The sequence below is a fragment of the Tachysurus fulvidraco genome, chromosome 1, assembly GCF_022655615.1.
Source record: "Tachysurus fulvidraco isolate hzauxx_2018 chromosome 1, HZAU_PFXX_2.0, whole genome shotgun sequence".
NCBI lineage: Eukaryota > Metazoa > Chordata > Actinopteri > Siluriformes > Bagridae > Tachysurus > Tachysurus fulvidraco.
In genome coordinates this window covers 40,256,778-40,283,423 of record NC_062518.1, presented here as the reverse complement: position 1 = coordinate 40,283,423, position 26,646 = coordinate 40,256,778, and the positions used below count along the sequence as shown (strand labels likewise).

Genomic DNA, 26,646 nt, shown 5'->3' with positions numbered 1-26,646 from the left:
ATGCTTTACATGGCTCACGGGTCAGGTAGGAGGGCCCCTTTGCAGAATTTTGCTTAGGGCCCCAGGGAGGTCAGGTCAGAACCACCTTACAGTAATACACACTGGGGTACATAATGCTGCTGAGGAAAACCACTGTGGTTATTTTTATGATGGGAGTCATGTGCCTATTTTTTTTAAGGGGAAACAGTGTGCACAGGATAGAAACAAGCGACGTTGAGACACGAATAGATTTTGAAACATCATCTTTATAGTCGTTGATGGTACATGAATGCTGCTTACATATTCAGCCAGCACTAATGTGTCTCCATCCTATTGAAGATGCAGCAGAGAACTGCTAATATCTCTATTATTTAAAATCTACTTGGCTCAACAATCTGATTTGAATGGGCAAAATTGCTCTGATTATTATTAATAGGAGTAGAAGGTAGTAGTAGTAGTAGTAGTAGTAGTAGTAGTAGTAGTAGTAGTAGCGCATTTGTTTGTTTTACAACATTTATGTAGAATGTATACATGCTTAATGAGAGTGGGGTGATTGACTAGGTATTCACTGGTTCAGGTATATGTACCTTTGAGTTTGTTCTGAAATAATCATCATTAAGCTTGGTTTGGTGAGATTTTGCTTTACTATCATCGACTTTTTCTATTAATTGTTTATACGTTTTTTTTCTGATTTTCCCTTCCCATGTGATGCGATAATAAATCTACAATTGTAGTTCAGCTGCAGTTCATTCTCTCACCAGCAGAGCAGAGCACTCAATCACTAAATCACTAAATCCCTAAACCCTACACAGCTAGTACCGCCAACTCCACTAATGAGGATTACATAATAAAATATTCACACATTATTATTATTATTATTATTATTATTATTATTATCAGTCAAACACATATTTAAAATAAATATTTGAAATATCTATAACAATATATTGGAGTTGAAATAGTAAGAGAGCTTAAATTATAGCCTTTCAGTTTTAAATTGAGGGTATTTACATCTAAATTTAACGAACAGTGTATAAATTATGACTTATATATGCCCCTCTCGTGCTTTTTTAAGTGAACAAAAGAAGCTGTACAAATTAAGAATCACGTTAAAATAATAATTTTTAATCTTTGATTGCAAATTTTTTACCATGACAGTCTGAAGCCTAGAAACCATCTGTTTTTGTTCCCATCAGATCTTCTGTTGGGTCTTTATTGTACCTCTTGCTTCTTCTTTGGTCTTTTGCTTGCAGAAAGTAAATTACATGCCCAGATTCATGTTAAGTGATTGACTGCAGAATTTTCCACTTGTTTGCCTTTTTAATAAAGGGATTGCTTTTGAAATATACTTCAGGTACTTTAGATTCATCTGCAATGACAAGCACCGTCCAATGAGTTTTGAAGCTTTTGGCTGTATTGAAGCATATATTTGAACTCTTTACACATCAGAACTCACCTGCTGCTGTTGACAGCAGTCATATTATCAATAAATACAACAGAACCAGTTCAATTTGCAGCCATACACACCCATGCTTTATGGTGATGTGGTATGTGTCAAATCACAATCAGTTCCTTCACTTCTCCATACTATTCTCTTCTGATCATTGATCCAAGTTGATCTTCATTAATCTCTTGATAGCCCTTTGTTCCAGGACTGTATTGTTTATGTTTTAGCAAATTCTAAACTGTTCTTCCTGTTTTGAGGCTGTGGTTAACATCTTCAGGTAAAACCCAATATAATTCTGTTGAATCATGACTTTCTTATGAAGGAGATTTTCTTTATCATGTATCCACCACAATTTTCTATATGGTCTTCCAGATCATCTGGTGTATGAGCTCTCCAGTGTGTAGTCGATTTGACCAGTCCTAATGTTTTTGCTGTCTCTCTGATGGTTTTGTTTTAATTTTTCTGTCTAATGATGTCTCACTTCACTGCCAGTGACGGTTCAATGGACTTTATACTGAGGAATAAAGAATTAGACAAGGGTGGGGCAGACATGTGAACACAAAACGTTAACAAAAGGCACGTGGTACAAAAAAGTCCAGGCGTGATCCTGACAAAGTGAAATAATGAAGGATTAACAAACATCTGGGCATGAAACAGCTGGGCAGCCAGTCATCCAATTACATTACATTTACAAATTGGGAAGGATGGGGCATATATTAAAAGTGTGGTAATTCATAGACAATTAATCAAAATTTTATTTAAATAACCTCATATTAAAACTGAAAGTCTGATCCTTGCGCTTATGTTCATTATAACATCCAATATATTGTGATAGACAGCTAAAATGACAATATCAATATCAAAATACATTCAACTATTCATGTATACTGTATGTGTGTAACAATGTAGTGTGTACTTGTGCAGATTGTGATGTTCAGCAATGTAACAAAAGAAATATATCGTATAAAGAACCCCTGGGGTTCTCCGGATCTTGCTTTGAGAAATACTCTTCAGTTTTGAAATACTGGGCTCAGGTGTTTTTATGCGGTTTTGGGGAAGTGCATGTCACGCTCCACTGAAAAGATTTCCAGATATTCAAATTATTAATGACGTACAACAAGAGTGATTTTACTGCTGTTACTCCAGCTGAAATTATTTTTCAATGGGAATTTTTCTGTAAATACCAGGGTGAAATTCTATTGAAACAAATAAATAACCAACAGCCTGCCTGGGCATGAAATTGAGATCAGGGACGAACATTTAAATAAATGAATATTATTTATTCACACAAATATTAATGTAACAATACACCAGTACAAACAATATATACAACTATAAATTAATATAAAAAAAAAATTATATATATATATATATATATATATATATAGGCACAGTGTGGCATGATTACATATAGGCCAAATAATAGTCTCTATCTGTTTTCAAGGCTATATAATGCTTCGTTCTTTATATATGGCCAGGATATATTATCTTATTTAGCAAAAAATACAATAATATAATAACATAATTATATAGATTTCCAGGAACAGATTATTTCAAGCTTCAAGTGTCTGCCCCAGTTTCCAGTAAACTGTATGTGTGTCATCATTCTGCACGCTGTCATCTTTGTCACATTGGGATACCCTGGCCTAAAAAAAAAGGGGGAAGAAGAGGTTTTTTTTAGTTTCGTTGAAACACTGTTAACAATCATTTTCCCTTAGCAAATGTTTGCATGCATGCTCCTGATTGAAAGCTATATACTTCTTTATGGCTGCAATCTGGTTTAGGACTTAACTGATAAAGTTAAGTGGGAACTGGAAAAGCTAATAAAGTAACAACTCAGTGTAGACGATTGTCTAAATGTGCATATGCAGTTTGATGCACGCTTGTTGCAGCAGACAAAAGAGGAAGTAATTAGGTTACTGGTTAAAAAAAAAAAGCATTGACATGTGAAAGGAATGTATTAACCTTTGTTGTGATTGTTTTACATTTAAATGCTTTATTCACCAATAATATAGCATATGTATTGTATAATCTGTTTCAAAGCCAGGCGAGTAAGGTGCATGTTTTTATACTGTTAAGCGTAGAATATAATGATTTAAATATATATTTTTATGCTGTCGAATATATATGAGGAGTTTACATCTAAATATAAAAAACAAAAATATTGTTTTTGTTAATGCTTTGATTTTTTTGAAGATATAAAACTTTAAGTTTTTATATTGATCAGTTTTTTAAATGATATATGGCCAATTTATCACAAGTTTTCATGTCTATTTGATACAAAAATTCTTTTTCATTCTGCAGTTTGTATAACACAGTATGTTATGTCTGTTTCTGAAGCATTTTCTTTGTTCAATCATACACAATATTCTCCATCTCTTAGATACCCTACACTATTAGAACCTTATATTAAAATGAGCAACAAGATAAATATGCTGTATTTCTTTTAGAGAAAGGAAAATGATTGCATCTTACACATTTTGAAGGAACGTCGTAAACTGATGCTTCTGCATTTTCTGCAGCGATGTTTTCAGCTGGAGTATCAGTTCTTGGTTGCTTGCAGACCACACTATAGACAGTGTTTACACTCTTATCATCTCGATATGTGACTTCGTTCTAACCACAGAGAAATTATAAGAACTTGGTATGATAAACATCAAAAAGAAAGATTGTACATAAGCATGTTGGTGTAGTTTGGCTTGAACATATATGCATTAATGTATTTACCTGTTCTTTCTTTCTGCAATTGTAAGAAAGTTTGATGGAGCAGCTCACCAGGACAGCAAACACCAGTATGCAACATATTATTACTATTAAAACGTAAATATAACTAAATGATGCGGAGGGTGATGATAATTTTTCCGTACCTGTGAACCAGAGAAATGATACACATGTATTAAACATAAGCATGTACATTATGCTCTATGTATTTATGCAGAATTAAGAAGAATGAACTAATGCTAAACCTTAATCACTTACATGGGTTAATCTTTTGTATTGATGACTGTTTCATGCTCACACGGTTGCTGGCTGTGCATTCCAACACCCCAGGGTCTGTGTAGTTAACAGTAAAGTTCACCCTTCTGGATGTTGCATTAGTCAGAGTGCAGTGCTGGGAATCACAGTCATATGTCACCGAGTCACCATCAGCAGAACATTTTACCAAGATGTGGCAAACCGATGAAGTGTTTAGGTGATCACGATTGACATCGATCGTTGGTATTGATACGGCCTCTGGGAAGACACCAAAAAATATATATTAAAATTAAAATACATTCTCGAGGAATGTCCAACACTACTGCACTTCTTCTAAAGCTGAAAGAAAAATCAACAACATAGGCTTCTATGTGGGCTTAATATGGAAACCTGATCTTCACACCTATATGTGGTTCCCCCCACACTGTGGAATGCACACAATTTCCCTTCATTTGAAATACAAGGTAAGACCGTGCTCTAGCATGACAGCGATTCTTTGCAAAAAGCAAAGCTCAATGAAGACACGTTGTATTTTTTATTTGCACTGTCTTTTGTCCTGCACTGTCTTGTTTGTTTTGTCCTGCACTGTTTGCACCAGGTTGCACAGATGCACTTCATGTGACTAGGACTACTTACTAAGTTCTTAGCTCTGTCTTTGTTTTATGATTGTCCTGGAGAAATGTTGTCTCATTTCACTGTGTACTGCAACAGCTATATATGGTTGAAATGACAATATAATCTTGACTTAACTTGACTTGTGGAAGAAATGAAAAATGTCCTGCACAGAGCCACTCAACCACACTGAACACCTTTCGGATGAACTCTAAAACTGACTGAACCCCAGACCTCCTCAAATGACTACAGTTTCTGATCTCATTTATGTTCTTGTAGCTGAATGATTAAAAATCCCCAAAGACACATTTCAACATCTAGTGGAAAGCCTTCCCAGAAGAGTGGAGCACATTATAACAGCAAAGATTCAAAGCATATGCATGTATGATGTGATTAGTCAGACATCCACATATCTCTGGCCATAGAATGTATATATTATGCTACAGCAATGTTTTTTTTTTTTGGATGAACTTCAAGAGAGATTTAAAAAATACTCTGGTAAAGATATAAGGTATAACATAGCTGATCACAGGAATTAACATATTCAATCATCAATCATATTCATTCATCAAACAAGTTGATATCAGTTTCTATGATATGAGAGTAATAAAACTGTCCAGAATGTTCTGTTATTGGAAATAAGTAATTCAAACAGCAAACCTTTTATTATTTTACTAAAACAACACACTCATTCATGTTTTACACAGCAAACCACATGAGATAGTGAATAGCACACAGAACTTACCCTGTACTATCAGTTTGTACTCGATTACATCTTCCTCCCATTGTCCAATTTGAGCTTTATAATATCCAGAGTCGTTCACCATCAAATTATGGATAAACAAAGAGTTGTCAGAAACATGTATATGATATTTTTCTGGATACTTCGTATCCGGCCTTTTGTTTTCTAAAATTGCGATCAGGTTAGAATCCTTCCTCCATTTGATTGTTGTTGTATTCCGGTGGTCTTTCAATGTGAGATGTGCTTTTTCTCCTATTGACTTGTAAACCACATGAGCCCGAGCTCCACAGTCTAGAGATAGAAAAAAAATCAACATAAACTCTCTTATTCTTGAACTGAACATGTTTTAAGCAGCTTTTTTTAAAAAGTACAATTGTAATATTGTTAATACTGAGAACTATGGAGCAATGTCAATAACATGAATTCACATAGCAATCAAGTACTGACCTGCTGTGAAGTTCAGGATAATGAAGGTGATTATGTGTAGGTAGCTCCTCATTGTGACAGGAAAGATAGTTTGAGAGAGCGAACACCTGCACTGCTAAATAGGCTTGTGGCTGAGAAGACAGGAAAAAACATGAGAGTGTGACAGAGAGAGAAAGAATGAATTTCCCTTTTAGCATAAGGGGACTTTTTAAGCTTTCCAGAGTGAATATATGTTATGTACACTCACAGAGATTAAACATGTATGTAATTTTATTTTATAAGAATATATGAATCAGTCTATCATACTCTGTACTTAATGAGTGACAAGAATAATCCACTAACCTCATAACCACATAACTAACATTACACATTGTTGTACACAATGATACCAATCATAGGATGTAAATGTAACAAGGGTATCTTAGTATCTCTCTTTATGCAATGAGATTAAGCACACACACACACACACACACACACACACACACACACACACACACACACACACACACACACACAACACCTAAGAAATGTAGACTTAGAAACCTTTTGTATGTTTTATCATTTTTTCATAATGAACAGTATTGTATAATTTTAGATTCAAGATGTTTCACTTAAGATCACGTTCTGCAACATACAATCCCCTAAGCTTTAGAAACTGAAACCATTGAGAAACATTACAGTAAATCTATGATTAAAACATATGTCCCTTATCTGAGTCATGCTTTTCACATGTTTAACATGAGTAAAGCCAAGACTAAAAACTTTTTTTTTTTTTCCATTTTCCACACAATTTGTCCCCTTTTTTCAGTCAGAGGTCACTCCACAGAATAACCCCCAGAATTCTCAAAAAGACCATGAAAAATTTCACATATTTACTATATTATTAAAACTAGTTAAAACTTATTTATACTATTTAATTTACTATTATTTAAACTTATTTCAGAACATTAAAATCACTCTTATGCCAAATATGCTGTACAGGTGCATACAGAGAAATGTACATCTGTTTTATCTAGTTGTATATATAATGAAATCTATATATGGGTCATTACCTGACAGGAGACGCAGTAAGAAATGAGTTGCTTTTCCTCTGTACTTGATGCACCTAAAAAGGAAACTCGTCAGGATTTCCTTACACACGTCTTTTTAGATCAGAAGTTGAAGATTCTGTATATAATGACCTCATAACACAAGACATTATAATGACCTTTTATAGCAGTTCTAGGTTTTGAAGAGAGTACCCAGATTAATCATATTATAATATTTGTGGCACTGATTTGCATGAACTTATTGAAAAGTCTTGCTCATTCCATGAACTTCTCTTGACTAGCTTTCTTGAGCAAGCTTTTTGTTTCTCTGCTAGTTTTGCTAATATTCGTTATTTGCTCGTTTTCATGTATTGTGCTTGCGTATCGTATGAAAACCCTCTTACCTTATCATCTGTGCCTTCTGTGTGTGATATACAGTAGACATAACATTACATTTGCATTACATATACGGTACATTGTTATATTTATTGACATTTTGCACCATTTAACTGTTTCTATCTGAGACTGTTTCTAAGTTAGAAAGAAGAGAATTACTAGAATATTGATTAACCTACTATTTTATATTTAAAAAAGAAAATTCACTAGATTAAAAGCTCTTAAACTTTTTATAGTCCGGTATATCTTTAATTGTAAAAATATTGCTAAGCTGTAAATAAACAAACTAACTAACCAAACCATACATAAATACAATCTATGTATTCTATTATTTACGATACTATTTTTGTTTTGTCATACTTTACATTTGCAGGTTTACATTATTCATAAGCTAGCTTATTTATCAAGTAAAAACCTTAAACCGCTGAATTCATGTGACTAAGGCAAGACATCATCGCTGATACTCATGAATCGCAATTTGTGCCACTGTAATTAAGAAAGAGAAAATAAAATCAAAGCAAAGCAAGACAACAACCACAGACCCCAGATATGTCTCACTTACACCTGGGGTCTCCACACTGAGAACAATAACATGATGACGTAGATGTAAAAAAAAAAAAAAAAAATGCAGTATTTTTGCATACAATATACGATGTGGTGTGATTCCACCGTGAGACTTATGAGAACCACCAAGAATTACATATCAAGCCCTGGGAAATCCTTTCACTAATGCCTGCTTTGAAAGTACAGTGTTGTAGTCATGTGTTAAATTTCTGCGCACTTCGATTTGATAAAAAGTCCATGTAATTGCAGGAAAAAACATGAAAATAACTAAGTTCTCCTTGTGTCCCAGCAGAGAAAACACCAAAAGTAAAACTGTAAAATGCCTGTGGAAATTCAGAGCTATTATGTTGTATACATGACTACAGATAGAATATTATGTGTTGTGTCTCATTGTTATATCAATGAGGAAGTTTCACAACTGTCAAAAGTGTATTGTGGCCAATGTGATATTGCATGGTTTGGGCACATCCCAGTCTGCAAATGCAATGTGGTTTATTAATTTTTTAAGAAAAAGAAAAAATAGAGGTATTAATTCTGAATTGAACATTCATTAAATGATTTTAAGATGTATTTAAGATCAGTTTATTTACTATTATTTATTTTCATTAACACTTTGAATACCTAAGAAAACATTAAATGTTTTTTTTTTGTTTGTTTTTTGTTTTTTTTTGCAATTCATATTTTTAGTCATACAGTACATAGACAGAGCCTGTAGCTGCTTCTGAATACATTATTTATTAAAAATGGTCATTTAAAGGCATTAGACATTAAGGTGATAATGGCCCAGTTTTTAAAACTGAACTCTATCACAAACATTAGAACAAAAATATTTTCTTCCCACAAGTAGGATAGATCACATCATACCACTTTCATTTGTTTTTAGTGCCAAAGAAATCTCATCCATGTTTCAATAATAATAATAATAATAATAATAATAATAATAATAATAATAATAATAATAATAATAATAATAATAATTAATAATCTCTGGAGGTCTATACATTTTATACATTTCTAAAAATATTTTGTTGAATACAACCTTCATTTCCTTACACCTACAACAACAAGCCAAGCTTCACAGAAACACCCACACATGCTTGAAACAACAAAACACCTATGCACCGTGCAATTTACACCAGTTAGTTGTGCTTTCGAAACAGAAACTAGAGAGAACCTTTCACAGAGTTAAAGTGCATTTAGTATTGTTAACATACTGCATCAATATGTTTGCTCCAGGGACTAAAAAATCACAAAATAAAAAACTAGAGCTATACTCAAAGTTTGAGTATTCAAACTGGCACTGTTAGGTACAAATATATACACATGTAACATAATAGCATCCTTTTAGTTCAGTCCATCGATATGGAATTCAAAGACAAGTCCCAGGATATAGTTCCCCTGATCCTTCAGTACAGTGCTTCATTATCTAATGACGTCTTAAACCAGTCTTTGCATATTCTTGTCGCTGTCCAAGTCATGAAACTAAAAGTATAATAAAGAAAATCAAGCATTCTTGAAACGAAGCCAGTGTTCAGGTGAGACTAATTTTAGCCAGAAGATGGTAATGAAAATGTTCACACTTAACAGTCCCAGTGTATGTGTATGTGAAAAATGTGTCTTCTGATAAAAAGATTTATGGTGAACTTCTTAGATTCTTCTGCTTCTAGTAGCTTATGGTTAGTCAGATTCCTTCTCTCTCTTTTTTCCTTCCCACTCTCACTTTTACTAAACATTACTAATGCGAACGCTAAGTGGGCTGCTATTCCGTATCCTCCCTCTATCACGCCCCCTCTCCTCCCTGTTGTTCTCTTCAAGCCTCATCTTCTCCTGATCCTTTCCTCCTCCTCCATTTTGGCCACTGTCCGAGCCTGGGTTAGAAGGAGAGGTCTGCTTAAAGGATGGAGTGGTCTTGGTCTTAGCCACTTTGTCGAAGAAGGCGAAGTCAGCCACGTATTTCCCTGTCGGGGAGAGCGAGACGACAGGGGGGAACTCGTAGCCCCACAGGATTTCGTCAGGTAAATAGGAGGTTCGCACCTGGCAAGTGGCTGATGTGGGCTCCACTGTGGCACTCATTATTACCAGCAGTTCAAAGTCTGCCATTTCTGGGTCTGACCAGCCTCCACCTGGGGATAGTACAGAGAAAAAGTTTTATTATGGTTTTTTTTCAGACTTGACTGGTCATCATAGTGAGCTAAGAATTCTTTGTAAATCACCTATTTTGATATTTCTTTACTGCTGGGTCAGTAGTTATTGATACAAGTGTAACACAATGGGGTTTCCCAGCATTTACTTAATTCAGATAATTATCAAGTCATACTCACGGCATGAGTCAGGTATGGAGGGAGAGCCTACAAAGCCATCCTACACAAGTCTCCATACACATATTAGTCCATAAGATGAAAGCACAGAAGAACGCCCACAGGCTTACAGACCCACTCACTCACCCACACTCTGCTCTCATTAGTGGGAAGCTAAACTTCTCCATGAGAAATCACTCCCGGGTAATCCCAACCCACGTAACTGTCAGTCACTGGCAACCAAATTGCACAAGCCACCAACCGGGAAATACGAAACACATTCAAAGAACCACAAACTCAGAGCGAGACTTGTTTGTGAAAGATGGCCATTCGTATCACTCAGACCTAGTTCTGCTTTGGAAAAACAACACTTTCATAACAGTTGAAAATAGTAACAAATTACATACTGTAAGTAGCACATCCTTATTCTTTATTTCTCTGACCATACTCCCTCTCTCTGTTCTTCTCAAATACCATATATTTATATAATTTATTTATAAATATATACAAATTTACATATAATTTATAATGTGTATACATTACACACCACTGTGTAAAAAATTACAGTATCAGTCAAGGTTTAATTTAGTAAGTATCCGCATATGTAAATTTCCACCATCTCACAAGCTCTTGTTGAGTTCAACCTTTTTCAGGACTAAAAGGTGGAATTTCATGAATACCACATTTTATGTTTAAATGCCCCTGTGAACAGTTTACAAATAAATTCTTTCACGTCCATCTTGATAAATGAGGCAATGATAGAACTAAAACTGTGCTCCACACTCGCTTACACAAACACAATGTGGCATTCAGCACAGGAAGAACGGGATCATTTTCTACACATCCTCTGAACAACACATACACACACAGATATAAAATAAAAGTGCTAGGTTACTTACACACACACACACACACACACACACACACACACACACACACACACACAGACACACACACACACACAAGTCAAGTGGCATTGGCATTTGATTTCTTATTTCTCTTTCATATACACAAATACACATCTCGCAAGTATGTAGGAAAAGAACTGAGAAAGAAAAATGAGAACAACATTCCAGTTTGTCAACATGAAAATGGTAAAGCGTACGAGACAGAAGTATATGAACTCTTTGGAGGTCATATAAAGGTCATTAAACATATATGGTCACTGCTATTTCTTCTTATTATATCTCATTGTTTGGCATTCAAACATAATATGTACACAGGTCTTATATTCAGGAACAGGAAGCATTTCAGATACATGCTCAACTGAGTCTAAATGTGTATTAACTGTTTAATTGTTATCGCAGTCCTCTTATTACAACTGATTGAATGTTGTCCTATTTAGAAGGCATACAGTAGCTCCACATTCCGAGCTCATTTCCAGATGAATCCAAATTTAACATGGATGGATCCGATAGAAGAGTTTTTTGTGTGGAGAAAGCCAGGAGAAGAAGCTACACTAAGTCCACCTTCAATAAGTAAAGCTGGCTTTTCTCTCTTTTCCTACAATGATGTTTGTGAGCTTCTGTTGATTGACATGGCATTTATTATAAAGAAATTACAAGCTAATGTTTCAAGCAAAACTTTTCTAATGAACTTGGATTTTTCAGCATAATAATGATGCAGTTTTAAAAGAAAACTTCCCAGAGCCCTGACCTAAACTCTATGCATCATTTATTGGATGCCATGCGGGAAGAAAAGGGATTAACTGAAACCTTTGTTGGTTGAAACCTGGAGGAAACTTCCACCACAACTCTGGCTGTTTTGTTGCTCAAACTTTCATCAGGAAGTTTGGTAAAACAAAGGATGGGAAACTTAATTACTGCATGTATACAAGGGTGTCGATTTGGGTAGGGACGGTAGGGACATGTCCCTACCAATATCCATGGAACACTCAATTGTCCCTAGCAATAATCCGACCAAGCCTATGTATATTTATACATAACCACTGATATCCGTCTGTGTCTTGTGCTTTTTTACTTATTTCATTTAACATTTATCCAGGAATCATTAAATAAGATGAAAATATTTTACTACGGCGTTCTGTAAATAATAGCGCAACTATTGGAACACAAACGGTTAACAGATTTACCCCTGCAATGAACCCCGTCTCTGTAACTCACCTCTCTAAAAGGATTGGCCTTTGCCTTTTTTGAGTCCTGCCTCTCTAACCTGTCGCTGTTTGATTGGCTTTGTCTTTCTCACTAATGTGTTGAGGTCGGTTGCAGCTATATTCCGTTGTATGAAGCAATATGCAACGTGATTATGCAGGTTACCGGTATGTGAGGAAGAAAGTATTCTTATAAAAACAGTTTTATGCACAAAATTCGGGGAATGTTGTCCCCACCAATGTCAAATAAAATATGTCCCCACCAATGTAAAAATCAAACTTTCGCCATTGCATGTATATGTATAACTATGGTCTTTAATCCACTATTAAAAATACTGTCAAAATATATTTTTGTCAAATTGTGAACAGTGTATGTGTTATTTTTATAAATATTTTTAAAAATGATATATTTGTAACATTTTAACCTAATGCCTAAATATTTTACTCTAATGCCTATTTTCTAAATTCAAGTATGGCTTAAGTTTCCAAATACTTTTTGAGGCCATTGTACTGATGGGTGAAGAAAGTATAAATATAACTATAGCTATTTATCATATTACAATTGTCCTCGTAATACAAGTACATTTACTGTAAAATACATTTAGAAATGTATTTTTATACAGTAATTTGTATTTTGCACTTTTTATGGCATACATGTGTCACATATGTGTAAAGTTTTTTTACGTGATTGCCGTTTGATTCAGTACTGTACAAGTTTGTCCCATTGCTTAGCGTCTGGATTTGAGAGCACTAAGTCATTCCTTGTAAACCTTGTAAAAGGTAACAGGTTCTTCTCCCACCTTCTAAAAGTAGAAAATGTCTGCCTTCTTCTTCTCAGCATGAGTCATGGGTAGTATGAATGGCCTGGAGAAACTAACAGCTATGCATAGAACTCAGACCTCCAGTACTTTATGTCACATGCATGAGCAGGCAACAACAAAGCTCACTTTTGCTTTCAACTAGCAGCTAATGGCAGAATTCCCATGCACCAAAAATAGCTGTAAGACCGGTTAGTAGAGTGAATTTCCTTTCAAGTAGATACTACTGGAAAAACACAATACAAAAAAAAACACACATAAAAAAATGAATAAAAAAAAACACTCAGGGTTTCTCCGATTTCTATTTGATTTGTGGAGCATGTGAGACAAATGCATTTTACTTCATTTCAACATTGGGTATGATGTGTAAAACAACAGCCTTTACACCATAAAGAGAAGGTGACACGCATTTCGGCAAGGAAAGGTCAAAATGTTGAGAATTGAATTGAATTGAGGACTATTATCACTTACAAGCTGTTAAGAAAAATCAGATCAACTGAACATTTTGAACAAGTTTTTTTAAGATGCAGTGGGTTTCATTATAGTCACCTCCAGCTTCTTACAAAATTATTTTAAATGCATTGCCATGCACCGTCTAGCCAGTCCCATAAATTAATGAATTATTAAGAGAAGGAATGAATCAATCAATCAATCAAACAATTAATCAATCACTCAGTCAGTCAGTCAATAACCATTTGTGGTACTTTCTGATATGAAGACCATGAATTTACTGTATTTTCAATCTGCCCGTTCAAGTCCTGGCCACCTGAAAAACACACACAAAAAAACCCACATGTGGAGCATGTGACAAACGCATTTTACTTCATTTCAACATTGGGTATGTTATGTAAAAGAACAGCCTTTACACCATAAGGAGAAGGTGACACATGTTTCGGCAAGGAAAGGTCAATGCTTCAGATTTCAGCAATGTTTAAAAAAATATACAGCACACTAATCCATTTCCAGACTGGTTCAGTGTCTTAGGAAGAGATGTGAGGTTTGAAATACGTATTTTTTTTTTTTAAAAAAGGGTAAAACTGGCTAATGTTTTGAGGAGCATATTAATGTTACTAATAAAGATGCTTAAGCAAGGCCCTATGAGATGTTATTTACAGGCAAATTGTGTGTGTTGATTGTGAACAGGAGTGTGAACAGGTGTGTGTAATCAGTCTGGTGACTGCAGGGACTGGTTGATTCATACGTCTCTCTTCTTTGTTGCATAGTAGAACAAGATTCTAAATATATCAACCCACTACATACTTTCTTGTTAGAAATCGGTCAAAAGTTGTTTTTTTCTTCGGGGGAAACCCCTTTAATGGCTCTCCAATAACTTGTTTTCGAAGAAAGAGAAGTCTAGGAACATCTGACTATGTGCTCTATACTGTACAGTGTGGGCAATTAAAAATGCAATTAATAAGATGAATTCTAAAATTCTGAAAAGGGAATACATTTCTTATTAGTTGGCACAGCATCAAGATGAGCCTGCTGATTTTACGATTGATTTGTGTAGTATTTCCCTTTGCTGTTGCCTTGATAATCCATTAACCAATTTCCTAAACATATTTTAATTACTAAATTTGCTCAATTAGTCAAGCCTTTATTTTGTAAGGTTCTGTTTACCAATTTTACTGACAGCACTAACAGTAAACACCTGAAAAAGTCTTTTTAGCACCCCCTGGTGGACATTTGTAGTCAAAAGAAGCAGCATGCATGTCATAAATGGTGGAGCTCAGATCTATGCTTCAATTATAATATAATAATAATTATTATATTCAAAAATATTTTTTTACACATTAAATTTAAAGAGTGGTTTTCTTATTATTCTATATATTTGGATAATTGCTGCAAAAGGTATTGGTAGTGTAACATACCATCTTCTTTGTATATAAAAAAGTAATAATAATAATAATAATAATAATAATAATAATAATAATAATAATAATAATAATAATAAAAATAATTCTTTGTAAATATAATAATAATCTTTTTTTTCTATAATAGAAAATAAAGTATGCACAGTTTAGTAGCTTTTTCCCTAGAATAAATATTATTTGTTTGAATCTTTCAATCTTTAAACCTGGTTTGTTAATACAGATGGTGTATTTCACCAATATGACTCTCAAAATCTACAGTAGTCTACAGTAGGAAGTGAGACTGTAATGGCTCAGCTCTGTCGCTGAATCTGTGTGCTCCAGTAACTGGATCTTGTACCTGCATGTCAGCACTACAGACTGAGCTGCTTTGTGTCCCTAATGAGACACTCTTGCTCACATTCCAACCAACAAGAGAAAATACAGAGAGAAGGAGAGAGAAAGATGATTTCATAGAGAGAGGAAGAATGGAAATGAAAGAACAAAACCACAATAGCCAAGAGTGCAAGCACACAAGAAGAAATGAGACAGGATTGCATGCAAGCTTCAAAATTCTATCCCCGTTATACAGTAGAGACCCCATATTCATGTGAACACTGAACAGAACAGATCAAAATGCCCAACTCACTCTAACGTGATAGTAACTCTTGTCTTTTAAATTAAGTTAACAAGGTCACTTTAGGATGGTCACAACCCGAAAATTTTACACAAGGCTCTCCCTCTTTTCTGGACACCCCAGCCAAGACCTTTAGCCTCTTATTGCTTCACATATTATGTTTCATATCCATAATCTGTCTTCAAAAATGTTCCATTCACATTTCAAAAACAAGTTTAGACCAGGCTGAATATGTGCATGCTATCCATGCCCCAAAATGAACAGCATTAAAGATGAAGATTACTTGCCTTTCAATATATTCCTTCAAAAACTGTCATTTGTTAATATGTAACTTATATATTAGACATTTCATAAAGTATATTTATAAAGTATTTAAGTAATATCAAAATAAAAACTAAAGACACAATATCAAAATAAAACTAGACATTTTTATTTTGATATTACTTAAATACTTTATAAAGTTTTATTATATTACTTGAGGTTTTAGTTAGCTATTTCTGCAGAATAATCTGTAATTTCATATAATATTAATTCAATTATCAATACACTGGGCCTCTGTGCTGATTTTAAATTATGTGAAAAGGTGATTGGATGTTTAATCATTTTTAGCAGTAAATTTCTTGAAACCATTAGATTGTCTGAAACAATATTATAATGTTCCTCTAAGTGCAACTCCTAAAGAACAGGTGCATTTGGTAGGTGCATTCTTTTCCTGCTAGGATTTCAGTTTTGCTCCTCACAGCACCAGCCAAAAGCCTTGAAATGAACCTCTGGGCATCGGTTTGCTGGTACATTACAATGCTGGCATGATTTTCAGTCTTTTCCACTGCACAGAAGCCAAGCTAGGCCTCCATCTTCATCCCATCCAATAAGCTTCAGGCTTATTATGTTACATCAAACACTGCACATTTGTTAGACATTACTGAATGTACAGTTGCTGATGTTGTATTGAACTTTGTATGATGATGGCCCAAATTTTAGTCTAAAACAATAACACTGCCATATTCATTATTGTATATTCTTGTGGCATTTGTCAGTTTTCATTTGAATTGTTGTAAAATAAAACAGAAAATTATTCACATATTTGATATGTTTATATGTGCATGCTTTAGACGTTTGTTCATACTTTTTTTTTAAGTTTTAACTCATTAATTTCTTCTTTTATTCAAAAAGGTGAAGGTAAATGTAATCTGAGCAAGAGCTATCGGTTGCCGCTCAGCCGCTAAGTCTGAATCATAAAATGTAGAAAGGACGAATTCATGTATTCTCAGAAAGGCTTCTCTCTCTCTCCACTCCTCTACCCAGACAGTGCAAGAGAGCTTCTGTCACTCTGACCCCTCGCTCCACTCTGTAGTTCACATTTCCCCCAATCATACACAAATCTCTGTTTTCAAAGCAACTCCATACACAGTTCATTAACATCAGATTCTACAGGCAAATCCTTTTCAGACATAGGAACATCGTGTAAGTGTCGTGTTAGTCTCAAAAATGCCTTTTTACTTTTCATTTCCGACACTAGGAGTAATGTCATCAAAACAACACAGAAGTTTGAGATCCTGAAATCTCTTTTAGAAATACGTTTCTAAAATCCACATCTCTTTAATAGCTTAACTTACTATAACTGCTTCTCCAAGTCTCCTTTAGATACAAATGCCCTTCTAGAATCCAAGTCTCTTTGTACTGTAGATCCCTTTTCATAAAGTATTTTTTTCTTTAACTCCCCTCCTGATGACAATTCTAGAATCCAATTCTTTTCTAGAACATCTTGTTACATTTCTTCTATAACTTCCTGATAAATATTTGCTTAGACATCTCAGTGTTGGTCACTTGCCTGGATATCTCATATAAACTTTTCTAAAGCTTTTTTCTGAACTTTCTTTTATTTTTTTAGTATATTCTTATAGAACTGTCCCCAAAACATCAGTGAGGTCTGCTCTTACCCTTGGCAGCCAAAGGGCGGAGAGGGCTGTTGTTGTCAATGACATGGTAGAAGGTGAGAGGGAGAATGAGGAAAGGGCTGTCAGTGGAGGTGTCCACCTGAAAAGCCACATTCCTCTGGTCCAGCCGAACTGTCTCACCCTCTTTTGTCAGAGATGTCTGCAGCAGCTTCCCAGTTACCTGGAATATAAAGAATACACTGAATGTACATTCAGTAGATCTCTCATCCACATGCAAACACCTATACAGTAAATGCTATGAGTTCATAACAAATATATAGTTTAATATACCTGTAGGAAACTACATTACATTGACCTGAGCAATTATTTCAGCCAGGAATACATCCAGTCAATCAATGTTCTGATCCACCTAGCTGCATATTTTGGGGAAGTGGCAAGAAACAAAAGAAACCCACATCCACCCAGGGAGAACATGAGGAACACCACACAGTCAGTAACTCAAGCTCAGGACAGAATCTCTTGAGTTGTAAGACAGCATTGAATCACCAAGCCAATATCATGTTTTAGGTCTAGTATGGTACCCGCTTTGACTATAGAGTCACATACCTGGCATCCCAACAGCAGGCTCTTTCTCATGTTGGCTACACGGATCATAAGGCATGGTTGGCCCTCATGATTGGCCACAACTGCGTGCTGACTGAACTTCACTGTTTCACCACGCTTTTTTGGCCGAGCAACCTATACAGAGAACAATACAGTTACTATTACACCTACAACTGTATATATACATAATACTAATGAATAAACGATGAACATAGATCATATCATACATACATACAGCAGACATACTAAATGTGCAGCACAATAAAAACTCACTAAAGATTTGACCTAGCTATTATAATTGCAATTGATTTTGGTTTACCTTGGCAAGAAATGTCCCTGTGATGAAGATTTCCATCACCATTGTAATAACTAGCTGCACTATGAGAAGAATGATGGCGACTGGACATTCCTCTGTGATACATCGGAAACCGTAGCCAATTGTAGTCTGTGATTCCAGAGAGAAAAGGAATGCTCCTGTCAGTGTCTGGACCTGCATCACGCAGGGGGTGTGGTTGGATGGAGGGTCAAACTCTGCAAAGAGATACAAAGCTTTTATAACATGATTCCTATAAAAATATCCCCTTCTTACATAATATTGTCTACTGTTTATAAACACTGTTTATGGCCAGTATTTAGCAAAATGTCCACTAAATATGTACAAGACACATTCTTCAAGACAAAATTTCCACTAAACATCTTGTTAAGATTCTCTGATGTTCTCTAAAGACCTCCTGTCTTCTCACCCAGCAGGTCTCCGTGCAACAGTGCCACAAGATACCACAGCACACCAAATGCAAACCAGGTCCCTGCAAATGTGGCCGAGAATAGGAAAAGCTTGTAGCGCCACTGCATGTCCAGGAAGGTCGTCCAGAGGTCACGAAGGTAGAGAGCTCCACGACCACTGACATGCTCAATGCGCACATTGCTTCGCCCATCCTTAGACAAGACACGCCGTCGCCTCCTCAATGCTGCAGCTCCGGCTCCTGCAAGACCTCCACCCAGCAGCGGCTTCAGGACATCTGTCTGAGTCTGAGAATGGCAGACTTTCTGAGGGGAAGGACTACGAGAGGAAGGAGGTGTGGACGAAGTCATACCTGAAGAGAGCGGGAGAGACGGTGAAGCATATAAAATTTGCATAACACCAGAAAAAAATCATAGAATTTAAATGAGAGCAGTTAGAATTTGGGCCAAAAACTATATTGTCGGATTATACTACAGGTCTGATTACACTCAGCTCTACCAGCCCTTCCATCCAGGCAATGTCACGGTCTAAGCATCTTTATTTATAGGCATTAGAGCCTGAATGAAGACTAAATGCATTTAACCTAACCATTTAAAGACAGAGCTCCTGTCATTGCAGCAAGCCCCTCAGTCCAACACAACATTAACATCAACATCAATACTATTTACATTTACCATCAGGCATCTTTGGTCTAAAGGTTGAAAATTGAATTTGGGCGCAGACGCCTTTATTATTGCCACATATACATTAAAGCACAGTGGAATATTCTTTTATTTTTTTGATATCCCAAATGAGGAGGTTCGGGTTGGAGTGCAGGGGTAGCTATGATACAGCACCCCAGACCATGGAGGTATAAGGGCCTTGATCAATTGCCCAACAGTGGCAGCTTGAACCAGGAGTCACATCAGCACAGCCCCTGTGTCTGTGGTGCAGTCTTGAGCTTTACTGTTTACATTTTCTTCCCATGTCTGAGAGGATTTCCTCCAGCTTCTCCAGTTACCTCCCACTTCCAAAAACATGACAGAGGTGTATTGCCCCTGTGTGGGAATGTGGATGTGTCGACTTGTGTCCAATCTAGTGAGTATTCCCAACTCACAGCCAGTGTTTACCACAAAGCCAATTTAAAATAGTTACTTAACATTAATGTTGACACGAATAATTTAGATTAACTAACTGCTTTAAACTGCCTCTTCGACTAGAACTGCAACTTGCAAGTGAATTAATGAAAATGGAAAGATATACAAAATGTTAGAAATTTTAGGAACAGCATCTTTTTTTCTACATTCATTAGCCAGATTTTTAAGTTGACTTATCAGTTCACTTTAAAGATATACACTTACTGATTCATCTTACCAAACATCTTTTGCTTTGCACAGTGCATCATCATCTATCTGCTCCCTCCGTTAATTGAAAGGGACCATTGGCTGGTAAATTGTTCGCAGCATAGCAGTGAAACTCAAATGGTGGTGCGCGGTACAAGTGTTACTGAGCTTCATTTATCAGTATCAGCTTATCAGCTGTTGGCTGGACATTTTTTGGCTAGTGAACTATTTCTTTAATTACTTTGCAGTGTTTAAAATGTACCTCATACACTTTTTCCAGTACGTCACACACTACTATGCACATGTAGTGTTCCTTGTATTCTGTGCTTACAATCATCTACCACATTACTACAGCAGCATTACAACCAGCACAGCCAATATGATAGCATCTGGGACAATGTGGCGCCCACAGCATGACCCTGAAAATGTAGTCAGTCCCTTACCACCAAAGAACTACACCTTTAGTACTTTTAGTAGAACGTTTAATGGCACTCAACCAGTGTCGTAATAGGCTGTCTGGAGAATGTAGTGCTGATGCTATCTAGGACAAAGAAGGGTAGTTTTTCCTCTTGTGTAATGCAGGGAAACATGGGTACACTTGGACCCAGGGGTGCTGCTGTTGTCTGTAAAGTTCCATTCAGATGCCCAGCTGCTCTGGCACGTGAAGCAGGCCTCATTGAGATGAGCCTCTCTCGGCTGGCCTCTTGCTTTTCCTGCTCCTTTATACCGCAGGCTCGCTCAAATGCTCGGGGGGAGCAGAGACAAGGGTGGCTTATTCAGTGTAGGAGCACACGAAGAAAGGGAGAAAGAGAGAGAGTTTAAAGAAGAGATTTATGGACAGGAGTATCTGTGATGAAAATCAAACAAACCGGAGCATTGTTCTGTTGGTATGGTCTTTAACAATCTAAATGCTATTTACCATGCACCTTATTTTGTTTATTGCACATTCCAAGCTGTCCCTCATCTTTATTAAAAAATACACTACACTTTCTACTTCCACCTGCTTTGATTAACGCTTACTAATTCTACCAGAATGACGGTAAAAATACTTTATTTATAATCCATATCATTTTATAGCAACGATGAAACAATTGAAAACAGTCTAACAATCTTTGTAGAATCATATCCATCATGAGAAAAGGCATCACACTTAGGCCAGATGTAGAAGGAGTACACTAGTCCAAGCTGAATGAGGCCTCACTTGAAAAGCAGCTTTTTGTCTCCTCCACCTCCCTTCTGCTTTCTGTATCAATAAAAGGAATCTCCTTCTGTTAGTGTGGATGGTCCCACATGGATACCTCTGCAGTGAATAATCTCACCTGGATGCTGGAGTTTTGCAACAAAGAACTGCATTTCTTCCAAGCAGAAAGAGGGTTACAAATGGACCTCATTTTGGAAGCCAAAAAGCCTTAAGTACCAAAAGTATCCTAGATGAAATCTTTTACTAAGAGTGCACAAACCTCTTTCCCAAACCTCTTTCACCAAAAGATTTCTGGGTTTAAAATGCTAGTATTCTCGGGTATACATACAAAAATCTTTAAATATTTGTGGATAATTTTTTTAATATTATATTTATTACAATGTGATACAATTTCCATTCCAATCTATTCTATTTTATGACGTTATATCATGATGTTCCTGAAACGTCCCAGGTCTGAGTGCTAGAACATTGGACATGGTTTTTCTTGACTCCTAAAGTTTGCAGAGCCTCATTTTGCATTTTGAGTATGTGAAGGTTTTTTTCTGAGGCCTATGAATCTATTTTTATTCATTCACTGATTTTTACACTGCTACTATAAATGAAGAGTACCATAATTTCTACTCTTATCTGAACAAAGATCTCTGTCAGGCTTTCCTTTTTTTCTCATTTTCCCTCATTCATAGCCATTCGCCCACCATCCTCCCTGTCACTGCAGTTCCATTACACTCTGATCCTGAACACCATCACTGCGTGTCTCTCTATCCCTTGCTCTCTCAGTGCTGAACTCACACTGGGGATATGAATAGGTATCTGTCTGCCCTCTGTGCTCTGAATACTAACACTGGGTAAAGATGGAGGGGGCTGGCTCTCAGAAAGCCACGTGTGATAGGCTGAATGTACATACAGTTGACCTCTGAACTCCAGCAAGTACACACTCACACACTCAAACACACAGTTACTGTACTCAAACTCATATGCACAGCGTGCACTGAGGCACACACAGAGACTTAGCCTCATGTGTTCATAGTCGTGGTGAGAGTCAAAAGCAAGGAGTCAAAGATGGTATGCTGAAGGAATTTGTATCATCTGCTTTAACTGTAAACTTGTTCAAAGTCTCTCATTTCTCACCCTTTGTCTTACTTTCTCTCCTCTGTTAAAGCCTTACACCATCCCTCGCTTTCTGTCCTGTATGCACAAAAATCCTTTGTTTGGAGAGGAGATGAAAGGGACAAAAGCCACTATTGAAAAATGCAACACTGTGTGTGTGTGTGTGTGTGTGTGTGTGTGTGTGTGTGTGTGTGTGTGTGTGTAAAGAGAGACAGAATTTGTGCAGTTTGTTAGAGAAGGAGAAGAAAAAGTAGAAAGGATATGAAGTGATGAATTGATCAGCAAACAGATTCATCAGTATTCCTCAGTTGTACATTCCAGCATTCTCCCTCTCTGACCCCAACAAAATAAACTCCACACAACCTCGTCACAGCTTCCATTCAACCTCCACGCTGTCTTTTGACAACCTTCTCTTTCCTTCATCTTACTTACACAAACCCCACACAGAGATCCTGACTGAAGTTCATCAAGGCTTTGCTACACTTACTGTAAAATATTCAGTGACCAATGACTATGCAGCATCTACTTTACACTTGTATATTTCTCAATGAGAAAACATAAATACAGTGTATAGCTCAATTTCTCCTTTTTTGGTAATAAGTGGCTTACAGTGAATCATTGCCTTAACCACACCACCACGAATGGCCAAAAGCAAAAATAATAGTGTCGAGCTGATTTTTGTCTAGCCAATACTATGCATCGTATCAATGACAGTCACATCATATAACTACAATAATTGAAATGCCCCATAGATTTTGTATGCTCTAGAGCTTATTTATTTAATCCCTCTTTGCTGACAGATCCAAATCACTGTCCTAAGCAGTGACCAGAGAAACCATATAAAATAAAACCATAAGTGTAATAAACATGAATGACCAAGATTACTTTCTTAATCTCAGATTTTTTAGGGGCCGCCCGCTTTGACAAAAGCGGGGCACCTACTGCCCAGATGGCTGAGATTTCTTTGATCTGATGCAGTCTAAGAGCAAATGAAAAATAAAGAAATAAGAGGAAAGTAGACTAAGCAAGCAACAACTTACACAATAGGATAGCAGAACTTTAAGTTGTGTATGATTTGAATGAAAGAGCTGGCAAAGGCTTCAGTTGACTTTAAAGAAAAGAAAAAATAAATAGAAATAACTAATGGTGCTGCATATCTGTCTTTCTACAGAACATATCTACAGATCTTATTTACAGAGTTAATGATAGGTAGTGGAATTTATTGCAGCCCATCCCTTCAATATCATGACCAGCCATCACTGTTGATGTGCATCCCTTCCAACTTTTTATATCAAATTTTAAAATCAATTGATTTGATTTAAAATCAATTAATTTGATTTTTAAATCAAATCAACACTCAACAATTTCACTAAACAAGTTTAGGTATGATTTGTTAGCAGTGTCTGTAGCCTCATAATTTCCTGTGTGATATCTCTCACTCTCTCTCTCCCACACACACAGAGTGAGAGAGAGAGAGAGAGAGAGAGAGAGAGAGAGAGAGAGAGAGAGAGAGAGAGAGAGAGAGAGAGAGAGAGAGCAGCTCGTTTTGCAAAAACCCCAATACCATTGGTCAATCAACATGCTGATCAAAAGTTTAAAAGTTTGGACTCTAATAGAATTCTAAATTAAAGAATAAGAAAACCTCTTACCATAAAAAGGTTCCAGGTAAGCATCCATACAGAGAAAAATATGAAATAAAAACACTGCTTAAAAGTCTTAGTAGCACTTACAGATAGCAATCAGAATATTGTCAATTATTAATATTAGAAACTGTAATACTACATTTAGTTAACACACATTCTTTATTCAAAAATTCTATTTTTTTTAGTGTTTCATTTTTTTGTCCATCTATGCTAACTGTATCTGTTTATAATGTTAACATAAAGTATTTGTTAATGATAATTGTTCAGAAATGGTATGTAGTTATGAGAGAGGAATAAGTGTGTGCAATCGCTGATGGTTCCTATGACTTTATGTAGTAAAATAAAAAATCTACAGCTAATGCACCGATCTCCTTGTGTGGAAATTGGATCTGTGAAAATGCCAGTAAAGAAAAACACTTTATTTTTTAAGGAGTTAAAATGCTGAGCACTTCTCATTGCATCTCATTAAATGGTGACAATGGTGCATTATGGGTTTTTTCTTGCAATTTTAACATAGAGACTCTTTGTAAAGAAATCATTCTAGGATTATCAAATTTGTACATGTCTTAGAGTCACAATGCTAACCTGAATTACAAGCAAATGAAGTTAATGACCACAAATTATTGTTATTAAATGATTGTTATTAATAACCACAAATTATTATTAATAGCGACTGGAGACATAGATGTCTTATCATTTTCTAAATTTAAGTCATGTTTTAGAGCAGTATTTCCCAAGGTAGGGAGCAGGGCCTATGATAATTTTTATTATTTATTCAATAATCATGCTGGAAATCACAACACACTATAATCAAAGGTATTCTGTTTATTTTTATTATAGCTATTAGTGTGTTGAACCAGTCATTTGAGGTTAATCAAAAATATAATCAATCAAAAACATGTCACCTATAAATAATGTCAGCTTGTACATACAGTATATGTCTTCTGCTGGTGGAAGGCTCAGTAATATAAAGCTCTATACTGTATTATACTGTACACATTTATCTAATGTTCATGTAATAAATCTTTATTAATTGGATCATTAGAATTTATTTATTCATTTATTTATTTACTTATATCATTTAAAGGGGCCTCAGAATACATAAACACTTAAGAAACCTGTGTTATGTTATTAAATCCATTTATCACCAATGTCTCATTCATTCTTTTTCAGTAGCAAATTTATTGGCATTCAGGCTCTGGAGCCAATCTGGGTAACACCGGACACATCGGGGGAACCATGCAGACAGGCATTTACACACTCATTCACATCTGTATGGGGCAAATCATCATAACCAATCTATGCACCTGCAGGTTTTGGGACAGTGGAAAGAAAGCAGAAAGCCCAGAGGAAACTGACATGAACACTTCACACAAACAGTAACCCAAACTCCAGATCAAACCATCTCACCATGTGTTTGCAGTTGTAATCATTGTGTTTTTGTGAGTTTTGATTCATTATTAAAAATTACACACCCTCAATCCATGAACATAAAACACGCTGCAGACTCAACACACATACCGCGTTATTGTTTTTCACTTACCTTATAATTTAGGACTTGATCTCAGATTTGTGAAAACGTAAATTGTTTTGTTGTTTGTTTTGTTGTTTGTTTTGTTTGTTTCTACTTCGGTTTGTCAGGGTGAAGAAACATCCAAGCGCAGTTGGAGGCCGAGAAGAGCTGACAGAGACGACATGTCCACACACGCTGCACAATCGCCACTTTATGACAATATTAACGCTTCCACTTCAGAATTTGTTATCGGCCATCGTAAATGAGAAATCTCACAATCGTACAGAAGGACTTTAACAACTTTGTTAAAGTTTGCAGAAGTTTGGCTAGTGGATGGAGACAGAGCCGTGTGTCAGCCTGTAGCGCTGCTGGGTAGATGATGATACGGATTTATTACGCACCGACTCTCTCTCTCTCTCTCTCTCTCTCTCTCTCTCTCTCTCTCTCTCTCTCTCTCTCTCTCTCTCTCTCTCTCTCTCTCCCTCTGTTCTCAGGTGGTTAAACTTCGGGAAGTTTTGTTTCCGGTCTAAACAAACTGTTTCAAATTGTAGATGGAAATCCGTCCAGTTTTCTCGTCTCAGCACCTTTTCTACTCATTAATCCTTCTGTTCCGCTCTCTCTCTCTCTCTCTCTCTCTCTCTCTCTCTCTCTCTCTCTCTCTCTCTCTCTCTCTCTCTCTCTCTCTCTCTCTCTCCCACTGGTTTCTCTGAATGGAGCTGTTGTATTTCACTTGTT

The 26,646-nt window shown here is 36.1% G+C and overlaps 2 protein-coding genes across 3 annotated transcripts; both read right to left on the bottom strand.

Annotated features, from left to right (window-relative positions):
* Nucleotides 1-2,794: 2,794 nt before the first annotated feature.
* LOC113663007 (SLAM family member 5-like) lies at nucleotides 2,795-7,367 on the bottom strand. Of its 2 annotated transcripts, XM_027178225.2 has the most exons (7): nucleotides 7,235-7,367; nucleotides 6,204-6,313; nucleotides 5,760-6,047; nucleotides 4,406-4,660; nucleotides 4,154-4,293; nucleotides 3,902-4,042; nucleotides 2,795-3,072 (listed from the first exon to the last, which is right to left on the bottom strand). In XM_027178225.2, the coding sequence occupies exons 2-7, from the start codon at nucleotides 6,253-6,255 to the stop codon at nucleotides 2,980-2,982; spliced, it is 969 nt and encodes a 322-aa protein (XP_027034026.1). In that variant the 5' UTR covers nucleotides 6,256-6,313; nucleotides 7,235-7,367; the 3' UTR covers nucleotides 2,795-2,979. The 2 variants fall into 2 exon arrangements, with proteins under 2 accessions (XP_027034026.1, XP_047674918.1); XM_047818962.1 differs by lacking the exon at nucleotides 7,235-7,367 and having other exon boundaries at nucleotides 6,204-6,355.
* A 1,524-nt stretch (nucleotides 7,368-8,891) lies between these two features.
* LOC113663006 (ATP-sensitive inward rectifier potassium channel 10-like) lies at nucleotides 8,892-26,520 on the bottom strand. The gene is made up of 6 exons (XM_027178224.2): nucleotides 25,942-26,520; nucleotides 19,127-19,477; nucleotides 18,703-18,914; nucleotides 18,387-18,518; nucleotides 17,823-18,000; nucleotides 8,892-10,293 (listed from the first exon to the last, which is right to left on the bottom strand). Exons 2-6 carry the CDS (start codon nucleotides 19,473-19,475, stop codon nucleotides 9,896-9,898), a joined length of 1,269 nt encoding a protein of 422 aa, XP_027034025.2. The 5' UTR covers nucleotides 19,476-19,477; nucleotides 25,942-26,520; the 3' UTR covers nucleotides 8,892-9,895.
* Nucleotides 26,521-26,646: the final 126 nt, after the last annotated feature.

What these genes read in the sequence shown, in the direction of transcription:
- LOC113663006 (XM_027178224.2), bottom strand. Translation starts at nt 19,475, where the DNA reads ATGACTTCGTCCACACCTCCTTCCTCTCGTAGTCCTTCCCCTCAGAAA. An exon ending in CAGGGACATTTCTTGCCAAG is followed by an intron (nt 18,519 to 18,702) that starts GTAAACCAAAAT and finishes TTCTCTGTATAG; the next exon opens with GTTGCTCGGCCAAAAAAGCG. An exon ending in GCCTGCTGTTGGGATGCCAG is followed by an intron (nt 18,001 to 18,386) that starts GTATGTGACTCT and finishes TTTATATTCCAG; the next exon opens with GTAACTGGGAAGCTGCTGCA.
- LOC113663007 (XM_027178225.2), bottom strand. Translation starts at nt 6,255, where the DNA reads ATGAGGAGCTACCTACACATAATCACCTTCATTATCCTGAACTTCACA. An exon ending in TATCCTGAACTTCACAGCAG is followed by an intron (nt 6,048 to 6,203) that starts GTCAGTACTTGA and finishes TTCTATCTCTAG; the next exon opens with ACTGTGGAGCTCGGGCTCAT. An exon ending in GTACAAACTGATAGTACAGG is followed by an intron (nt 4,661 to 5,759) that starts GTAAGTTCTGTG and finishes GTGTCTTCCCAG; the next exon opens with AGGCCGTATCAATACCAACG.